Source organism: Setaria italica, chromosome III (assembly GCF_000263155.2).
Source record: "Setaria italica strain Yugu1 chromosome III, Setaria_italica_v2.0, whole genome shotgun sequence".
NCBI lineage: Eukaryota > Viridiplantae > Streptophyta > Magnoliopsida > Poales > Poaceae > Setaria > Setaria italica.
This window is the reverse complement of record NC_028452.1, coordinates 44,206,012-44,221,016: the sequence shown is the minus strand read 5'-3', so window position 1 is coordinate 44,221,016 and position 15,005 is coordinate 44,206,012. Positions and strand designations below refer to the sequence as shown.

General features: G+C 44.1%; 1 protein-coding gene and 1 non-coding gene across 3 annotated transcripts; both read left to right on the top strand.

Annotated features, from left to right (window-relative positions):
• The first annotated feature begins 66 nt into the window (after positions 1-66).
• Positions 67-5,646, top strand: LOC101760940 (riboflavin synthase). 2 transcript variants are annotated; one of them, XR_002676992.1, is made up of 3 exons: positions 67-1,101; positions 4,169-4,257; positions 5,306-5,646. XR_002676992.1 is itself a non-coding variant. In XM_004962770.4 (2 exons), the coding sequence occupies exon 1, from the start codon at positions 158-160 to the stop codon at positions 1,058-1,060; it is 903 nt and encodes a 300-aa protein (XP_004962827.1). In that variant the 5' UTR covers positions 71-157; the 3' UTR covers positions 1,061-1,101; positions 5,306-5,646. The 2 variants fall into 2 exon arrangements, 1 of the variants encoding a protein (XP_004962827.1); XM_004962770.4 differs by lacking the exon at positions 4,169-4,257 and having other exon boundaries at positions 71-1,101.
• Positions 5,647-7,607: 1,961 nt separating this feature from the next.
• On the top strand, positions 7,608-7,678 carry TRNAG-CCC. The gene has a single exon. It is a non-coding gene; the product is annotated as a tRNA-Gly (tRNA).
• The last annotated feature ends 7,327 nt before the right edge of the window (positions 7,679-15,005 follow it).

Sequence of the window (15,005 nt, the reverse complement as noted above, 5' to 3'; positions counted from 1 at the left end):
CAGCAAGCCGCTTTCCCAGTCACATCAAATACGCCAACGATGTGTGAATACGTATTTTAACAAGGTTTACGCTTGCCAATGGGTGGGGAGAGCAGACCAGCCCACCAACTGACCCCATCCTGACCCCGAGCCGCCGCCGCCGGGGGAATCTCTCGCCATGGCGCCGCCGCCCGCCACCGCCGCAGCGGCCGCCGCCGTCCGCCACCACCGGCCGCACCTGCTCCTCCGCCGCGGAGGGGGGCTCCTCCCCTCGCCGTCGGGCCCCGCTACGCTCCCCTTCGCCTCGCGGGGCGCGGCCGCGCGCATCCGCCTCCCGCCGCCGCGGTTCTCTCTCTCGCCCGTCCCCAAGAGCCTCTCGGCCGCCTCCTCCGCCTCCCACGTCCCCGTGCGGTCCCTCTTCACCGGAATAGTCGAGGAGGTCGGCCGCGTGCGCCGCCTCGGCCCGCCGCTCGCGCCGTCCGGCGGCGGCGGCGGCGGCGGCGAGGCTCCAGGCCTTGACCTGGAGGTAGAGACGAAGGACCTCCTCGCCGGGACGCAGCTCGGGGACAGCGTGGCCGTCGACGGCACCTGCCTCACCGTGGCGGCGATCGACCCGGCGGCCTCCACGCTCACCTTCGGCGTGGCCCCGGAGACGCTCCGCCGGACGTCCCTGGGCGAGCGCGCCCCGGGCGACGGCGTCAACCTCGAGCGCGCGCTCACGCCGTCGTCCCGGATGGGAGGGCACTTCGTGCAGGGCCACGTGGACGGGACCGGCGAGATCGCGGCGTTCCGGCCCGACGGCGACTCGCTCTGGGTCACCGTGCGCGCGCCGCCGGAGATCCTCAGGCTGCTCGTGCCCAAGGGCTTCGTCGCCGTCGACGGCACCAGCCTCACCGTCGTCAGCGTCGACGACGAGGGCGGGTGGTTCGACTTCATGCTCGTGCGCTACACGCAGGACAACATCGTGCTGCCCACCAAGAAGGTTGGCGACAAGGTGAACCTGGAGGCAGATATACTGGGAAAGTACGTTGAGAAGCTCCTTGCTGGGAGGGTGGAGGCGATGGCGAAGGCGGATTCTTGAGATGCCATTGTTGAGCTGCTGAATTGCTCATCATTCTATAGGTAATCTTCATCAATAACAGTAATTCTTTTCGTTTTGTGTAATTGGGTTGCTGCCTCTTTTTCTTTGAGAGAAATAGTAAAGCATCAAATTATCGTGGGAATTACTCATCATTTTGAGAAATGTAGAATTATCCACACTCTATTGCAACATATGCAGCCAAATGAAGAAGTTTGTTTTGTTGTTGATTTAGATGAACATTAGCAAGAGGTAAACAAGAGCAAGATTGAGAAAATAAGTGAACAATGATTCTGCCAAAGAAATGCCGAACCACTTCAACATAATCATATTTGGAGCCTCACCATGCCTGAATGTATTGTCTCATTAAAGGATCATGCAACCATGAGCCCATGATCCACAAATTCTTTTTTTTTTACCCCCAACAACAGCAAATTAGGAGCGATTACAAGTGTCAAATCAGTTGCATTTACGCAATCCCCTGACTGCCCTGCAAGTAGTAGCAGGACCAAATACTGGCAGCTTCTTGTCCTTGAAAATATTATGATGTGCCCAAATATATTCTGCTAACAGTAGAGAAACAGTTGGAAAGCAGTTTTGATGTTTGTCTGTCACACCTTGAAATTTTTGGATTTCAGCATGTGATTAGAAAGAACAATTAAACAATGATTTTCTTATAATTTTAAAAAATTTCCAACATTTATTTTCTTGACAGGAAATTTAGTCTAGGATTAAATAAAGTTGTTCCTTGGGTGTTGCCTTCATTCCATTGCATTCTGGTGTTTCATGAGTTCAAAAGCTTTTAAAATGCGTTTAGACGACGAATAGGTTCTTGCGAGAATTTTCCATATTTTTCTAGGATTTATTCTCATTTTCCTAGAGCTAAAATCTAATTTTCAGATGGTTCTAGAAGTCTTTTTAGGAGCTCCAAGTATTTTATTTGGATTCCCCATGTCCCAAGCTATCTCTAGGAATTTTCCTGGAATTTTTGAGATTTTCAGAGTATTTTTCGTGGTTAAATGATTTATCCTATTGGGCCGAGCCCGTGGGCTCGACCCGCTCCGGCCAGCCCAGCTGGGGCCCATCTGTACCCGGCCACCGGCCACCAGGGCTTGCACGGCCGCCACCGCTGTCGCCTCTCGGCGTGCGTGCCAAGCATGCCAGGCCGCCCGCCCCGCGCCCTATAAAGCTGCCGTATCACCCCTCGCCCGCCTCCGCACTGCACCGCCGCCCAAGCCGTCGGCCGAGCTCCAGCGTCACCGGGCATCCGCACGTCGGTTCCGTCACGACTGACGACCCTCGGAGCGAGCCAGCATCACCAGCATCTTCCCCTCATCGAGCCGCAACTCAGCCACTCCTCGCCTCTGCCTCCCGTTGCCGGAGCATCGGTCGCTCGTGACAGCCTGGGCCGGCCGCCGCCGGTCTGATTCCGACCATCTCCATCCATCCTGTCTATCCCCGCCGCCGGTAAGAAGCTCCACGAGATCCCCTCTACTTCCACCTCGTTCTCCCTACCTCGCCCGAGCTTATAGCCGGTCGGACCGCCGCCAATTTTAACCAGCCGAGCCACCATCGGCCATGGGAGCCAAAGCTCCGAGCTTTTGCGGTTTGGCCCTCGAGGAACTAGTTAATTCTCGCTTGTTTATTTGAGTCTTGGCCATCTTCCAGGAAACCCCTTGCGTAGATTCCTATAGTTTCCTATAATGGTGATCCAGTCCAACTCTAGACCTTTTACAGATCTAACCCCGAGGTTTATCTCTTTCGCGAGCACTATTTCTTATGTCTTGCAATACTTCTCTGCTAACCCTTTAGATCTACGTTTAATCATGAATAGACCCCTAGAATCTTTAGATGGTGATAAACCTCGCGTTTTGTATCCGTTTAAGCTCGTTCTTGATTCGTTAGTTTCATCTCAATATAAACTACACGTTAGTCATGATGTTTACCTTAATCTGTGTTTTAAGAATTTATTCTAAAATTAATTTGATTAATGTTTAGTTGAATGCCTTTTCTTAATAACATTTAATTAGGGTTTACATATCGGTTTTTCATAGTTAATATTAATTGGGTTAATGCTATTTAACTGAGTTTTCTAAATAAAATATGATTAAAGTTATACCTCGCTTTTATAAATAAATGTTAATTTGATTAATACCTATTCAGCTTGTTTTCTAATAAAATCTAATTAGAGCTACACCTCGGTTTGCATAGTCAAACTTAAATTGATTAATGGTTATTCAATTTGTTTTCTAAGGGGGTGTTTGGGAAACACCTGTTAAAGTTTAACACCTGTCACATCGGATGTTTGGATGCTAATTAGGAGTACTAAACGTAAGTTAATTACAAAACTAATTACACAGATGGAGTATAATTCGCGAGACGAATCTATTAAGCCTACTTAGTCCATGATTTGACAATGTGGTGCTACAGTAACCATTTGCTAATGATGGATTAATTAGGCTTAATAGATTCGTCTCGCGAATTAGCACAAGGTTTTGCAATTAGTTTTATAATTAGCTCATGTTTAGTCCTCCTAATTAGCATCCGAACATCCGATGTGACACTGTTAAAGTTTAGCACCTCGTATCCAAACAGCCCCTAAATAAAAGCTACATAGGTTATATCTCAGTTTTTTTATTAAATGATTAATTTGACTAAAGTAAATATAAATGTGTTCTTAAATATAATTTTCTTAGTTGAACCTGAATCATAAAGTTATATGTTTAGATGCTTTTACATGCTTCTTTTAAAATCAAATATTTAATTTACTTAAATTGTACTTAGAGTAAGCTTCACATCGTCTTTTCATATGTAAATATAACTTGCTGAATTCCAACTAAGGATATTTCTCTGAAATATCTTTACATTATTTTTCTCAACTAAAATAAATGAAATATGTAGCTCTTGTCTTTTCTTTTATGATCCAAATCTCTCGATAGTGTATCTTTTCAACCATAGTACCGTTTCTAGTCTTTCTTGCGCCCTTGTGTTCTTAGAATCGAGCCCTATCCTTAGTATGCTCTTTTAAAACTTTTCTTTGATTGGTGTATTGTTCTTAGTTATACTTGTTTGTTTGCTTTGTATGGTTGTGTCGATGATTGCTTCGAGTAGAAGGATTGCTGTTCGAAAGCTTTAAAGATTGAGAATTCCAAGAGAGCAAGAGCTGAAAAGTAGTAAGAGCAACTTTTCTTTGGAGAAAGGCAAGTGTCTCTAACCACCCTTCTGTTTATGCTTATTTATAATACCATGATAATGTTAATTGGAACATGGAGTGACCACCCAGGAAAACAGTGCAATCACAAAAACTATATGGCTCTGATCTTGGCTAATTAATTAAAGACTCTAGTTTGGGGTAATCTACCGAAAGGGTAAGAAGGGGAACTGAGTTGTATAACCCGATTCTCATGGGAAGTGTGCTTAACTAAGACACTAAACCCATTAGGGAGGTTTATGCACGCCAGACACCGAAACCTTAGTGGGCACTTACTAGGGAATCTTTGTAAAGGTCTCGTAGCGTCCCTATGCAATCACACCTCGATAGTGTGATAAGTGCCTACTTTTGCACAACATGGTTGGGTTCAAAGTTTTTCTGAACTTTTACGTGACTTGTGGTGAAAGTGTACAACCTCTACGGAGTGTAAAACTAATATATCAGTCGTGCTCATGGTCAAGAGCGGCCTGGACCCTCACATGATTAATAAATTTGAAGATGGATTTAAATCATTTGTTCTGGTTATTTCTTGTGACCTTGCTGAGTACCCACCTTTGCTTACTGCTGCTCACTGCTGCTCAGAAGAGGAAGGTGTGTGAAGTTTTCTGAATATGATGTTGAGTTCTAGGCGTACGCAGTCCAAGTCGATTGTCTGTGAAGTTTGGAGCCTCCGTTTTCACAATTAAGTTGTATATCTCTGGTAGACTTGTAAGTTATTATTTATATTCCTTTACGTGATACTGTTACTGAATGTGTATGAAACTAGATCCTGGTATACATATAGGTAGCACTTGGTTTTGTTTTGAAACCGGGTGTGACATTGTCTCAATACATATGCCTGTTTTTGGCCATATAGGTAATGTTAAATGGATCAGGAAATGTTGTTTGCAAAGTGATAACTGATAACTAGTAACCACAACAGATAATGCAGACTATCTTCCTCGCTTCCTTCAAGACCATACTTGATACGTTGATTGATGCATTTTCCATCACTGGAATGTTGCTAAAAAGTTCAGACTGCTTATTGTTCTACGCAGGGATGAACGAGGACTTGGATTCCATGCCTGTGCTGATTCAGCTTGGGTCCTGAGAGGACGACAAAGGGGCTTCACGAACTTTATGCATCAAGTTTTTGTTATGACGTTTCCCAGATGCTCATTTGGTTGCTCCAGCCTGCAATTGCAATGTCGAATTCTAGTGCGCCTTCCCCTGAGCTTTGTGATTGGGAAGAATGGAACATAATGCTTGGCTACAGCTCCTTTTGCAATTGCAGCTGGCTGTGTAAAGCCCTTTCCTTGACTCCAGAAAATAAGACAGTGTTGACTGTAGCCGCGGTTCGTTTCGGGCACAACATGGATTTGAGACCAGTGGGTAGAAATCTTGCATCGAAATGTTGACGTCCTAGAATTCAAATATTGTTTCGAAGAGCCCGCTGTGCGCCTGAACCGCTGGACTCTAGCCCGCTAGACTAACTTGCTGTGGGCCGCCAACACATATGTGTCCAAGGGAACATCTAAAATCCTGGGCCCTCATCCGGCATGGGCCCTTGGCCGTCGCCCCTCCCGCGCCCTGCAGGGGAGAGAACATTTATTTGAACACGTCAAATTAAGTTAGCCATCATGGCCTCGTGTTGGGCTCGTTGCTGTGCTGCACCGACCGCCTCCGCTTCATGGCCGTCTGCCGGCAGTGGCGCCTCGCCGCGCAGCAGCAGCAGCCGCCGCCGCGCCGGCTCCCACCGGCGTTGCCGTTGCTCCTGAGCCAGAGAACCTTCCGAATCATCCCCGGCGGCGAGCGCCTCCGCTTCATGCTGGTGCCCGGGAACCTGGGCCGCTGCTACGGCTGCTTCGACGACTGGCTCCTGTTCCTGCTCCGTCCCCCGTACGAGCGCAACCACCGCACGTGCTTCTTGGTGAACCCTATCTCCAGAGCCACCATCACGACGATACCACTCTGCTTCGACGATGGCAGACCCATGGCCGTGTTCCCGATGACGAAGATCATCGTGTGCTCACCGGACCTCGTCGCCTCCATCATCGGCCATAACAGCTCCGTCGCGTTTTACCGGTCGGGGGCTGCCTCGTGGTCTGCTTGCGCACCTGATCCCAGGAACCGGGGTTGGTACGTGGACATCGCCTTGTACCGTGGAAGGCTCTACGCGCTCAATGGCAAGGAGCAGCTCTTCGCGCACGAGCTCCGCGGCGGCGGCGTAGTCGAGCCGCCGGAGCAGCTGGCCTCTCGCGCCGTGCGGCGTGTAGTCAGAGCACAGCCGCCTCCGGCGGCGAGGAGGGACACCGCGCTACCTCGTCGTGTCGTGTGGGAAGATGCTGATGGTGAAATGGAGCTTTCCTCATGATCCTCCTGCTGGCTGATCTTGTTGAGGGGGTCAAGATGAAGGTATTTGAAGCAGATCTGGAGATTGGTCGGTGGCTGGAGGTTGACGACCTGAATGGCCAAGCTCTCTTTGTCAGCCCAGGCAGCTCCAAGGCACTTCGCTTGTCCGGCACCAGCCAAATGTTCGCATTTATTTTCCGGGACATGATTTAGCTCGATGTGGCCTCATCAGCCTGGATAAAATTCCGGTATTTGGCTTTTATGACTTGAGGAGTGGCATACTAAGTAGTCAAGCTTTGCTAGATGAACTGTGGAGCTTCAAAGATCACTGCAGGGCGCAGTGGTTCTTTCCGTGAATGAAGAGTAAAAGGATGAGAAGGTCACCACATAGGCCATCTTTTTTGTTTGGATCAGATGGCTCATGAACTATATGATTTTATTTGGAATTGTTTATACGATGATCAGCTTCTCGTGAGTTATACTAGTTAGAGCAGTGAATTCAGGTGCCAGTCCACGATTCAAAGCCTGGTACCCCTTCTTAAGGTAAAGCCCAGGGGACGTCTTCCCCCAGGTCGAGTTTTTTATATAATGATAATATTGAAGATTTGAGTCCACAGTGGTGTACATCACTTGCTAGTTTTGCCTCAGGTAGATACTTCCTCCTTCCATAAATGTATGGGCTTCTACTGTAGTTATAAATATGTAATATTTTTTATCATCCCACTGTTTGATTAAAAATTACTCTTTTATTATGTATATTGTGTATTGAGTTTGTATACTTAAAAACGATTTGAGCATAATTGTAGCAAAAAGTTGTTTGAAAATAAGGTATTTGAGTCCTTTCAAGCTTCCACCAATTTATTTGAAAAAAAACTAGAATTGCACCTTAAAAAAGGATGGAGGGAGTATACCGTTGGTTTTGAAGATGTATCTGTTGGTTGTTCGTGACGCCTCTTGTACCCGTAGAGATTTTATTATTTTAAAAGGGAGATACTAATAAAACAATCTGCGCATCTGGTGTAGTGGTATCATAGTACCCTCCCACGGTACTGACCGGGGTTCGATTCCCCGGATGCGCAAAATAATTATTGCTTTTCTAGTTCCCAAATTTTTATCTTTTTACACTGATCAACAATTTGGTAATTTTTTTTGTCACAAATGATTAACGTGGGGTCCTCTGTAATGCCCCCAATTTCTTTGCTGTACCAGAAAAGGCGGTCACATTTTTTTAGGGGGCTTCAAGAAATAAGAAGCGCATGTCTTCAAGAAATAATATGTCCCAGAAAAAGGCAAGAAAGCTAGATGTCCCAAAGTTACAGCTATCAGTGTTATCTAACTAAAGATGGCGATCGTAGGAGTGAGAGAAGACTGACTTGCTGTGCTCAGCCTAGGATTAGAGGAAGGATTAGAGAGAGATCTACGAGACAAGCCGGCCGCGTACCATGACTACTCAAGCTGCAATTTGGAGACTTTATTTTCTTCTTTTCTAATTTAGTTGGCTTTCTAATAAAGTAGGGTAAAAAAAGTCTTTGGTTTAAAAAGTGCTTCCTCCGTCCCAAATTACCATTCGTTTTGGGTTTTCTAGATACGTAACTTTTGCTATGCATCTAGATATATATTATGTCCAAATATATAGCAAAAGATACGTATCAAAAAAGCCAAAACGAATAGTAATTTGGGACAGAGGGAGTATTTTTGAGATTTTTTTGTCCTTTCGTTTTCTTTTTAGGGAATCAAAATCATTGAGCTACAGAGAAAGAGGTTAGAGAAGTCGCCAGCATAGAGAAGGTGCACGAGTCCATGTTTGTTTAGTTCACGAGCATAATTTTGTTTAGGTCAAGAAAAACTCGAGTGATTAAGATGGACGTTTTGTTGACAGCTAGATAATCATGGAATCTGACAATCCATGGAAAACACATTATACATATATCTAGACTGACTCATACATATCAACCAACACGGTTTATGGAACACCATATTGAGGAGCTAACAGTTCCAACCACCAAATAACAAATATATTAGTCGTCTATGGGGTGGCCGGCGCCAAGGGGTGCGCTGGATCAGTACCACTGACACTCGTTCCCGGTGCTCAAATTGTCACCATCTTTCGGGTTGTTATAACGGTCATGTAATCTAAACAATGAAAAAATCCTTGTACGTGTACCCGGCTAGATCCGCGTTCTATATTATCTATTTCTTCTTAATATAAAGACACGCAGCCCCCTTCATATTCACGAAAAAAACATATTAGTACAGACTAAAATATAAAAATGCTAACAAATATACTAGTTCAGTCTAAAATAAATAAATGAATGAATGAATGAATGAATGAATAAGGTTCTTTGTCTGTGTGTGATGGTGCACTGGAACGAGCATCTTATCTGTATTGTATTGTGTGTATCTAAAATAAGAATGTTTAGTTCTGGAAAAATATTCAGCTTGATTTAGTCCCTCGAACAATTTTAGTTGGTCCAATCTACCCTCTACTAGGATTTGTATTTTATTTTTCCTACACCATGGACAATCTACGCCCTCAAGTTTTTCGATCAATCCAAATTATTTCCCATCAACTATATGGAACCCATGCAAATGACACCTGGCATCGACTTGTCCATGGGTGGGATGACTTGGATTCATCGGCGATTTATCAATCTAAACTTCGCTCCATTCCCATCTTACCTTTCGCAAAGCTTCTGTGTAAGTCGATTACTTATGATTCCCCCGAAAGAAAGAAAAAAAGCCCATGCCAAGTCCTAAACTTGCTAGGACAAGCCATGATGATCTAGAGTTATTTATTTGAGGGAGGTCCTAATCTACAATTAATCAAGATGCCATATTGTATAGACATCGGTTCTTGACCAGAGTTAACCGATGAAGATAATGTTCTGAGACCCGATGGAATCGCGGAGAGAGTCCAGGACGAACACAACGTCTCCACCAAATAAGGAAAAGCGTGAAAATTTATTTTAGTTAGTTTTTAGATTAATTGTAACGGTTCATGTCGTAACCGACTAGGATTTTAGCTTATTCTAGGGTATAAATATAAGCTCAGGGTGTTGAGCAGAATAATCATCAATTCATCAATACAATTTTTTTCAGCTTCACACCACCAAACCCTAGGAGTAGTTGTAGAGTAGCTTCTCGACGAGTTCCTTCTAGCGAGCAGGGTTGCATCAGCTTCGACCTTTGGCGAGCTTGTAAGTAATGTCATTATTGGTCATTACATTACCTGTAGCAAAACTTTCTTGATTAAGTTCGATATTTTGATCCTCTTATCGTAAGGCTAGTTATCGAGTTTGCTTGTTTTAATTAAGTTGAATCATATCGATCTCTTAGTTGTTTCAAGCGTTCATCAGTTATCTGATCTTATCGGCTAGGATTGATCTTGCATGCTTTAATTGCTTTATCTTTATTAGATCCGCTAGATCTTTATCCTTACCCCTCGTGTTACTAGCCCTCGGATCCTTAGCGTCAGAATATTTCTGTTGAGCCAATGCTGTCTCGGTTGGATCCGGTCATCTATCACAGCAGTAAGTTGACGTCTTGAGTCGATGGCCACGTATGCGAGGCCTTATTATCGTGCTCCAGTCCTATAAATCAACAGATTTAAGTCTCGGTTAGGTCCAATCTATCGGACCATGACAATAATTACATTTGTTAGTTTGATTGACATGCATGTGATGAACAAGTTATCCTTTAATGGCTGCTATGTTAATTTTAGATCTATCATAACCCATCGGCTCAAATAGCCGATGACACATACCATTAATACTGTTATTTATTACACGCACCTCATGATTACATTCAAAGTATGTTTTACAATGGTGTTTATTCAAAGTAACTTCACCCATGAACTCGTAGGTTTCGCAGCCGATCGGCTCAAGAATTTAACGTTTACCAAGTTTTTCCTTGTCAATTGCAAGTTAAATTGATTGACACGCCGCATACCTTCAGGAGCCGACTGAAGCCTACATTAGAGTGAAGCATATCTTCCAGGTCCTCACGTGTTGCCGACGCATGGTCTAGAGTCCAGATTTTGTGTCAACAGATTGCTAACTTAATCAACGTTGAGCAATTTGAAAAAAGGATATGAGGTAATGAAAAATGCAGGTCTTGTCAAATTTTTCAACAGAGGCTGCTCCAATTGAAACTGGAAGATGTCCCTAGCTTGTATATGCATGCACACATATCAGTTCAGCATAGAGAAGCTTGAAAAATGCATTTTCCATACAAGTCGGTCACCTACTTAATTATTAAGCGGTAGAGCTCAAAATAGGGCAAGAACAAATTCAAAGGCTCAAAAATGGAGGAAGTTAATCCTAGAGTAGTTCAGGGGCATGAGGTCATTGTCACGTACGGTTAAAACGATAAGAAAATCAGATTAAGAACAACATAGACCAGAGGGCAGGCAAATCAAGTCCTACCTCTTGAAGCGTTGACTGAAATTTGATGGAATTTCAGGCGATTGGGATTTAGCAACTCCAAAAGAAGATGATCGGTCCATATGGATCACACCAAGCCATTTGCAAACAGTAACAATCAGATACAGTACGTAGTTTCCACTTCGGTTTTTTTTTTTCCAAATCAACACTATGAAATGTATCTTAAAGTTCTGGGGACAATGATATATAGACACGTCACTGACGCGGCCCGTCAGGATTCTATTTGAATCACAACAAACAGAACCACGGATACAGTCAAAACCAAACAGATGGTACCGAGCACACAGTACAGCAACTTGGTGGATGCAATGGTTCAAGTAGCAGAAGCTAACACCATGCAATTTATTCTTGAGAAAACGCACAAAGACTGGGGAAGCAAATACTTGGGGTGCGGCAGCAATGGCAGCACGTGGTTGAAGCTCGTCGATCCACCACAAGAAGATCTACGGAGGAGATAATGCGTGATTAATGGCCTCAAGCTTGGGAGCCAAGATCCTGCTCGTGCATATCTCCTGCAGCTTGGGGAGCTCATACAGGTTCAAGTACTTGAGGTTTGGGAATTCCAGTGCGCTTTCTCCTTCCTCAGACCTCTCCATGGGGAAGATCTGCCTCAGATCGCAGCAGCTGGATGTGTGGAGGGTCTCCAAGCTTGGCAGGTACGGCAGGTGTGCGAACCTGAACCATGACAGAGGTAGGAGAGACACGAGCCTTGGGCAGTAGTGCAGGTGGATGCTCCTTAGTTTCCCGAAAGATGGGCAAAGATCAACATCATCATCCATTACAGAAACGTTGGGTTCTCGTTCCAATTGTGGCCTTCGCGTGCTCCAAATGCTTTGGACATTAAGGAGATCTGCCGCCTGAAAGGTCTCCAGTTCTTGAAGGTAGTTTAGAACGTCCGGGATGATGAAGACGGTGTCCATTATCGGGCACCTCTCGACACGGCACCACTTGAGGCCCCACATGACAGTATCACCAGTGTCCCATGTTGGCAGCAAAATGTGCTCGGGGATAACAGTCGTGATGGAAGAATTATCATGCAGGTGCAATGACTCGACCCTGTTCATCACGAAGGTTATTGCTTCGATCACTTGCACGCTCCGCACGTCGGCTGTGCTGGGTTCCTTCGCTGATCTCCACATGGAAATCCAGTGGTTGGATCGGAGCTTCGTGGCGCTGCTGTCGTCGAGGTTGCAGGTAGCTGTAGTCTTGCCAGCAGCAGCTATGTCAGTGCTTATATCTCCATAGTCCGTACACACGCGACTAATCTATGCCCTTCATTTTAGTCATGGTGATGAAAAGGTAGCAAGGACAGATATGAGCTCTTGCCAATTTGCTCAAATTCTCTAAAAACATGTGCAAACGTTAAAAAGCTGCTCCCACCGATCACAAATGTTTTGGTCATTTTAGTCGTTCTATATTTTAAAGGTAGCCTTTTCACCATCATTTTATTTTGACCTTTTTTTATTGGTAGTGCGAGTGCCAATAATTGAGATAAGAAACAAAAGAGACAATACCTAAGGATTTTATATTTGGACTTTCTGTTCAGCTTCTTAATTCAAATGTCAAGGCTAAAAGTACTTGAGATTTACTCCCGCAGATTTAAATTGGCACAGTATACCAGGTCATTTTCTGCCGACAGCATATTTTGTAAAAGAACTTACTGCAAGCACATTTCTGGACCTTGCCTCGTTGGCTCAAACTGCTGCTTACCGATGCTCAGGATCGGTGTTTTAAACAGTAGGCTATAGTACAGCAGCTCCACGGAGCCACCGTTACAATTGTTGCAGCAGAAATAGTGAGGCTATTAGCGGCTGAAGAAGGCTGCTGTTTGTGAGCCTTAGGACTACCATCTCTATGAAAAGCATCTTAGCCTTCTTTCCAGTTGATATAAACATCCCTCCAAGAAAAAAAAACAGCACTCCTAAATTTTCTAAGCTTCCATCGCTCAAAGAAAATTTGTAACAGTATAGCCAATAAGCTACATCTTTGGAGTCATCATGCCATTTAAATGTCTCCATTTACCAGTCTGCCATTTATTCCATGAGAAAATACACGATTCACATCAATCATCCACCAATTAAACTAAACAGCCACGGCGTCCTCAACTCCTCCTCGTTCCGCTTGCATTATTGATGCGTCCAACCGCGACGACATCCACACCGCAAGCCGCCGTTCGTCCTACTCGTGTCATTTTTAACATACAGTTTCATAAAAAAAAACTGAAGTTAAATATCCAAACTCAAAATATTAAAACAATGAATCATGTTTGACGACCATGCATTGCTAATTGCTATCTTTTAAAAACGCCGTGGAAAGCAGCAAAATCCTTTTTAAGTTGCCACCCCTGAGCTCCGCAGGGCGCCACCATGGCCAAGCTCCGCGCCGGCGTTGGGGCAAGTCCGCCTGCGCGGGGCCTCTGCATGCCTCCTGAGCACGCCGGCCGCCCGATCCGTCGTTCGCTTGGCTCCCCCCATCATGCCCAGCGCACCGCCGGCTGCCGCTCTGCTGCCCCTACACGCCGGTCAGCGTCTGTGCTTGGCCGCGCCACAATATGAGGTCCTGACGAGTGGGCCCGCAGGGCCCTACCTTCCAGCCAAAGCATATGGCACCCGTTCCTGTCCAACCTTTTTCAAGGAGACAAGGACACATGAACCTCATTTTCTCTCACATGTCACGTGACCTGCTGCTTGTGTTTAGTAGCAAGAGTAAGGTTTGACACTATGAAAAAGAAGATTCCCGTCACATCAAACTTGCGGTACATGCATGGAGTACTAAATATAGACGAAATTAAAAACTAATTGCACAGTTTTGTTGTACTTTTTGCGAGACGAATCTTTTAAGCCTAATTAGTCAATGTTTGGACAATCTTACTATTACTAATTTGGAGGCTCCTTTTGAAGCTTCCAGGTGAAGCCACCTAGGATTTCTAGGTGGACACCTTAGAAAAAGAGAGAAATCCTAGAAATTCTCACAAAAAAGCAAAACATCCGACCACCCATCGATAGATTCAAATCATCATAGCCATTGGATCTATTATGTTTTCTAAAAAATTACCCACCTATGCCATTATAAAAATAGCCTAAAGTAACCCCTAAATCTATATATAAATTACCCACATCTGTCATTATATAAAATAAACTAAAGTAACCCCCTAATCTTCATCAAAATTACCCACTTATACCATTATAAACAATATTTAAAATAACCCCCTAATTTGCAACCGAATTGCCCACCACTATTACTTAAAAACTTAAAGTAACCCGTTAAATTTGCATCTATATTAGCCACACATGCTATTATTAAAAATAATATGATAACCCTACGTTTGAATCAAATAACCTTAATTAAAAATATACAGCAATATATGATTCTAAATCGTCTATATCTTGCACTATTGGTATATGATATAATAATTAAGGTCTATACATATGATGTGTCACCATTTATAAAGATACAGAGGAAGTGATGAGAATACTGAAAAAAAATTGAACTGCATCACCATCAAGATGGAGATAGAAAGGTCTTTTTTTTGGCAGAAAACAATAACGCTCCCAGAGGTCGAAAGGCCGTATCATTCAAGGTGCAAAAGCTATGTAGATAGTGCAATGAAGAAAATAGACCGATTTTCTTTGGTTGATATCTATGTTCAATTGTGAAGTTCGTCTCGGTTCTTGATTTTTCTTGAAAAGTACATGCGTTTTTCTCCTACCAGATGTTCCACGCGGTGTAAGGTAAGACGCTATTGAAAAATTATTGACTCTCTTTGATCTATTATATTTTCTAAAAAAGTTACCCGCCGCTATCATTGTGAAAATATTCAAAAATGAGCTCTAAACCTATATCTAAATTACCGAGCTCAGCTATTATAAAAAATAATCTAAAGTAACCCCATAATCTTCAACTAATTTACTAATACATATCATTATAAAACATAACTTAAAATGTCATTCTAAAATTTTATCTA

What these genes read in the sequence shown, in the direction of transcription:
- LOC101760940 (XM_004962770.4), top strand. Translation starts at nt 158, where the DNA reads ATGGCGCCGCCGCCCGCCACCGCCGCAGCGGCCGCCGCCGTCCGCCAC.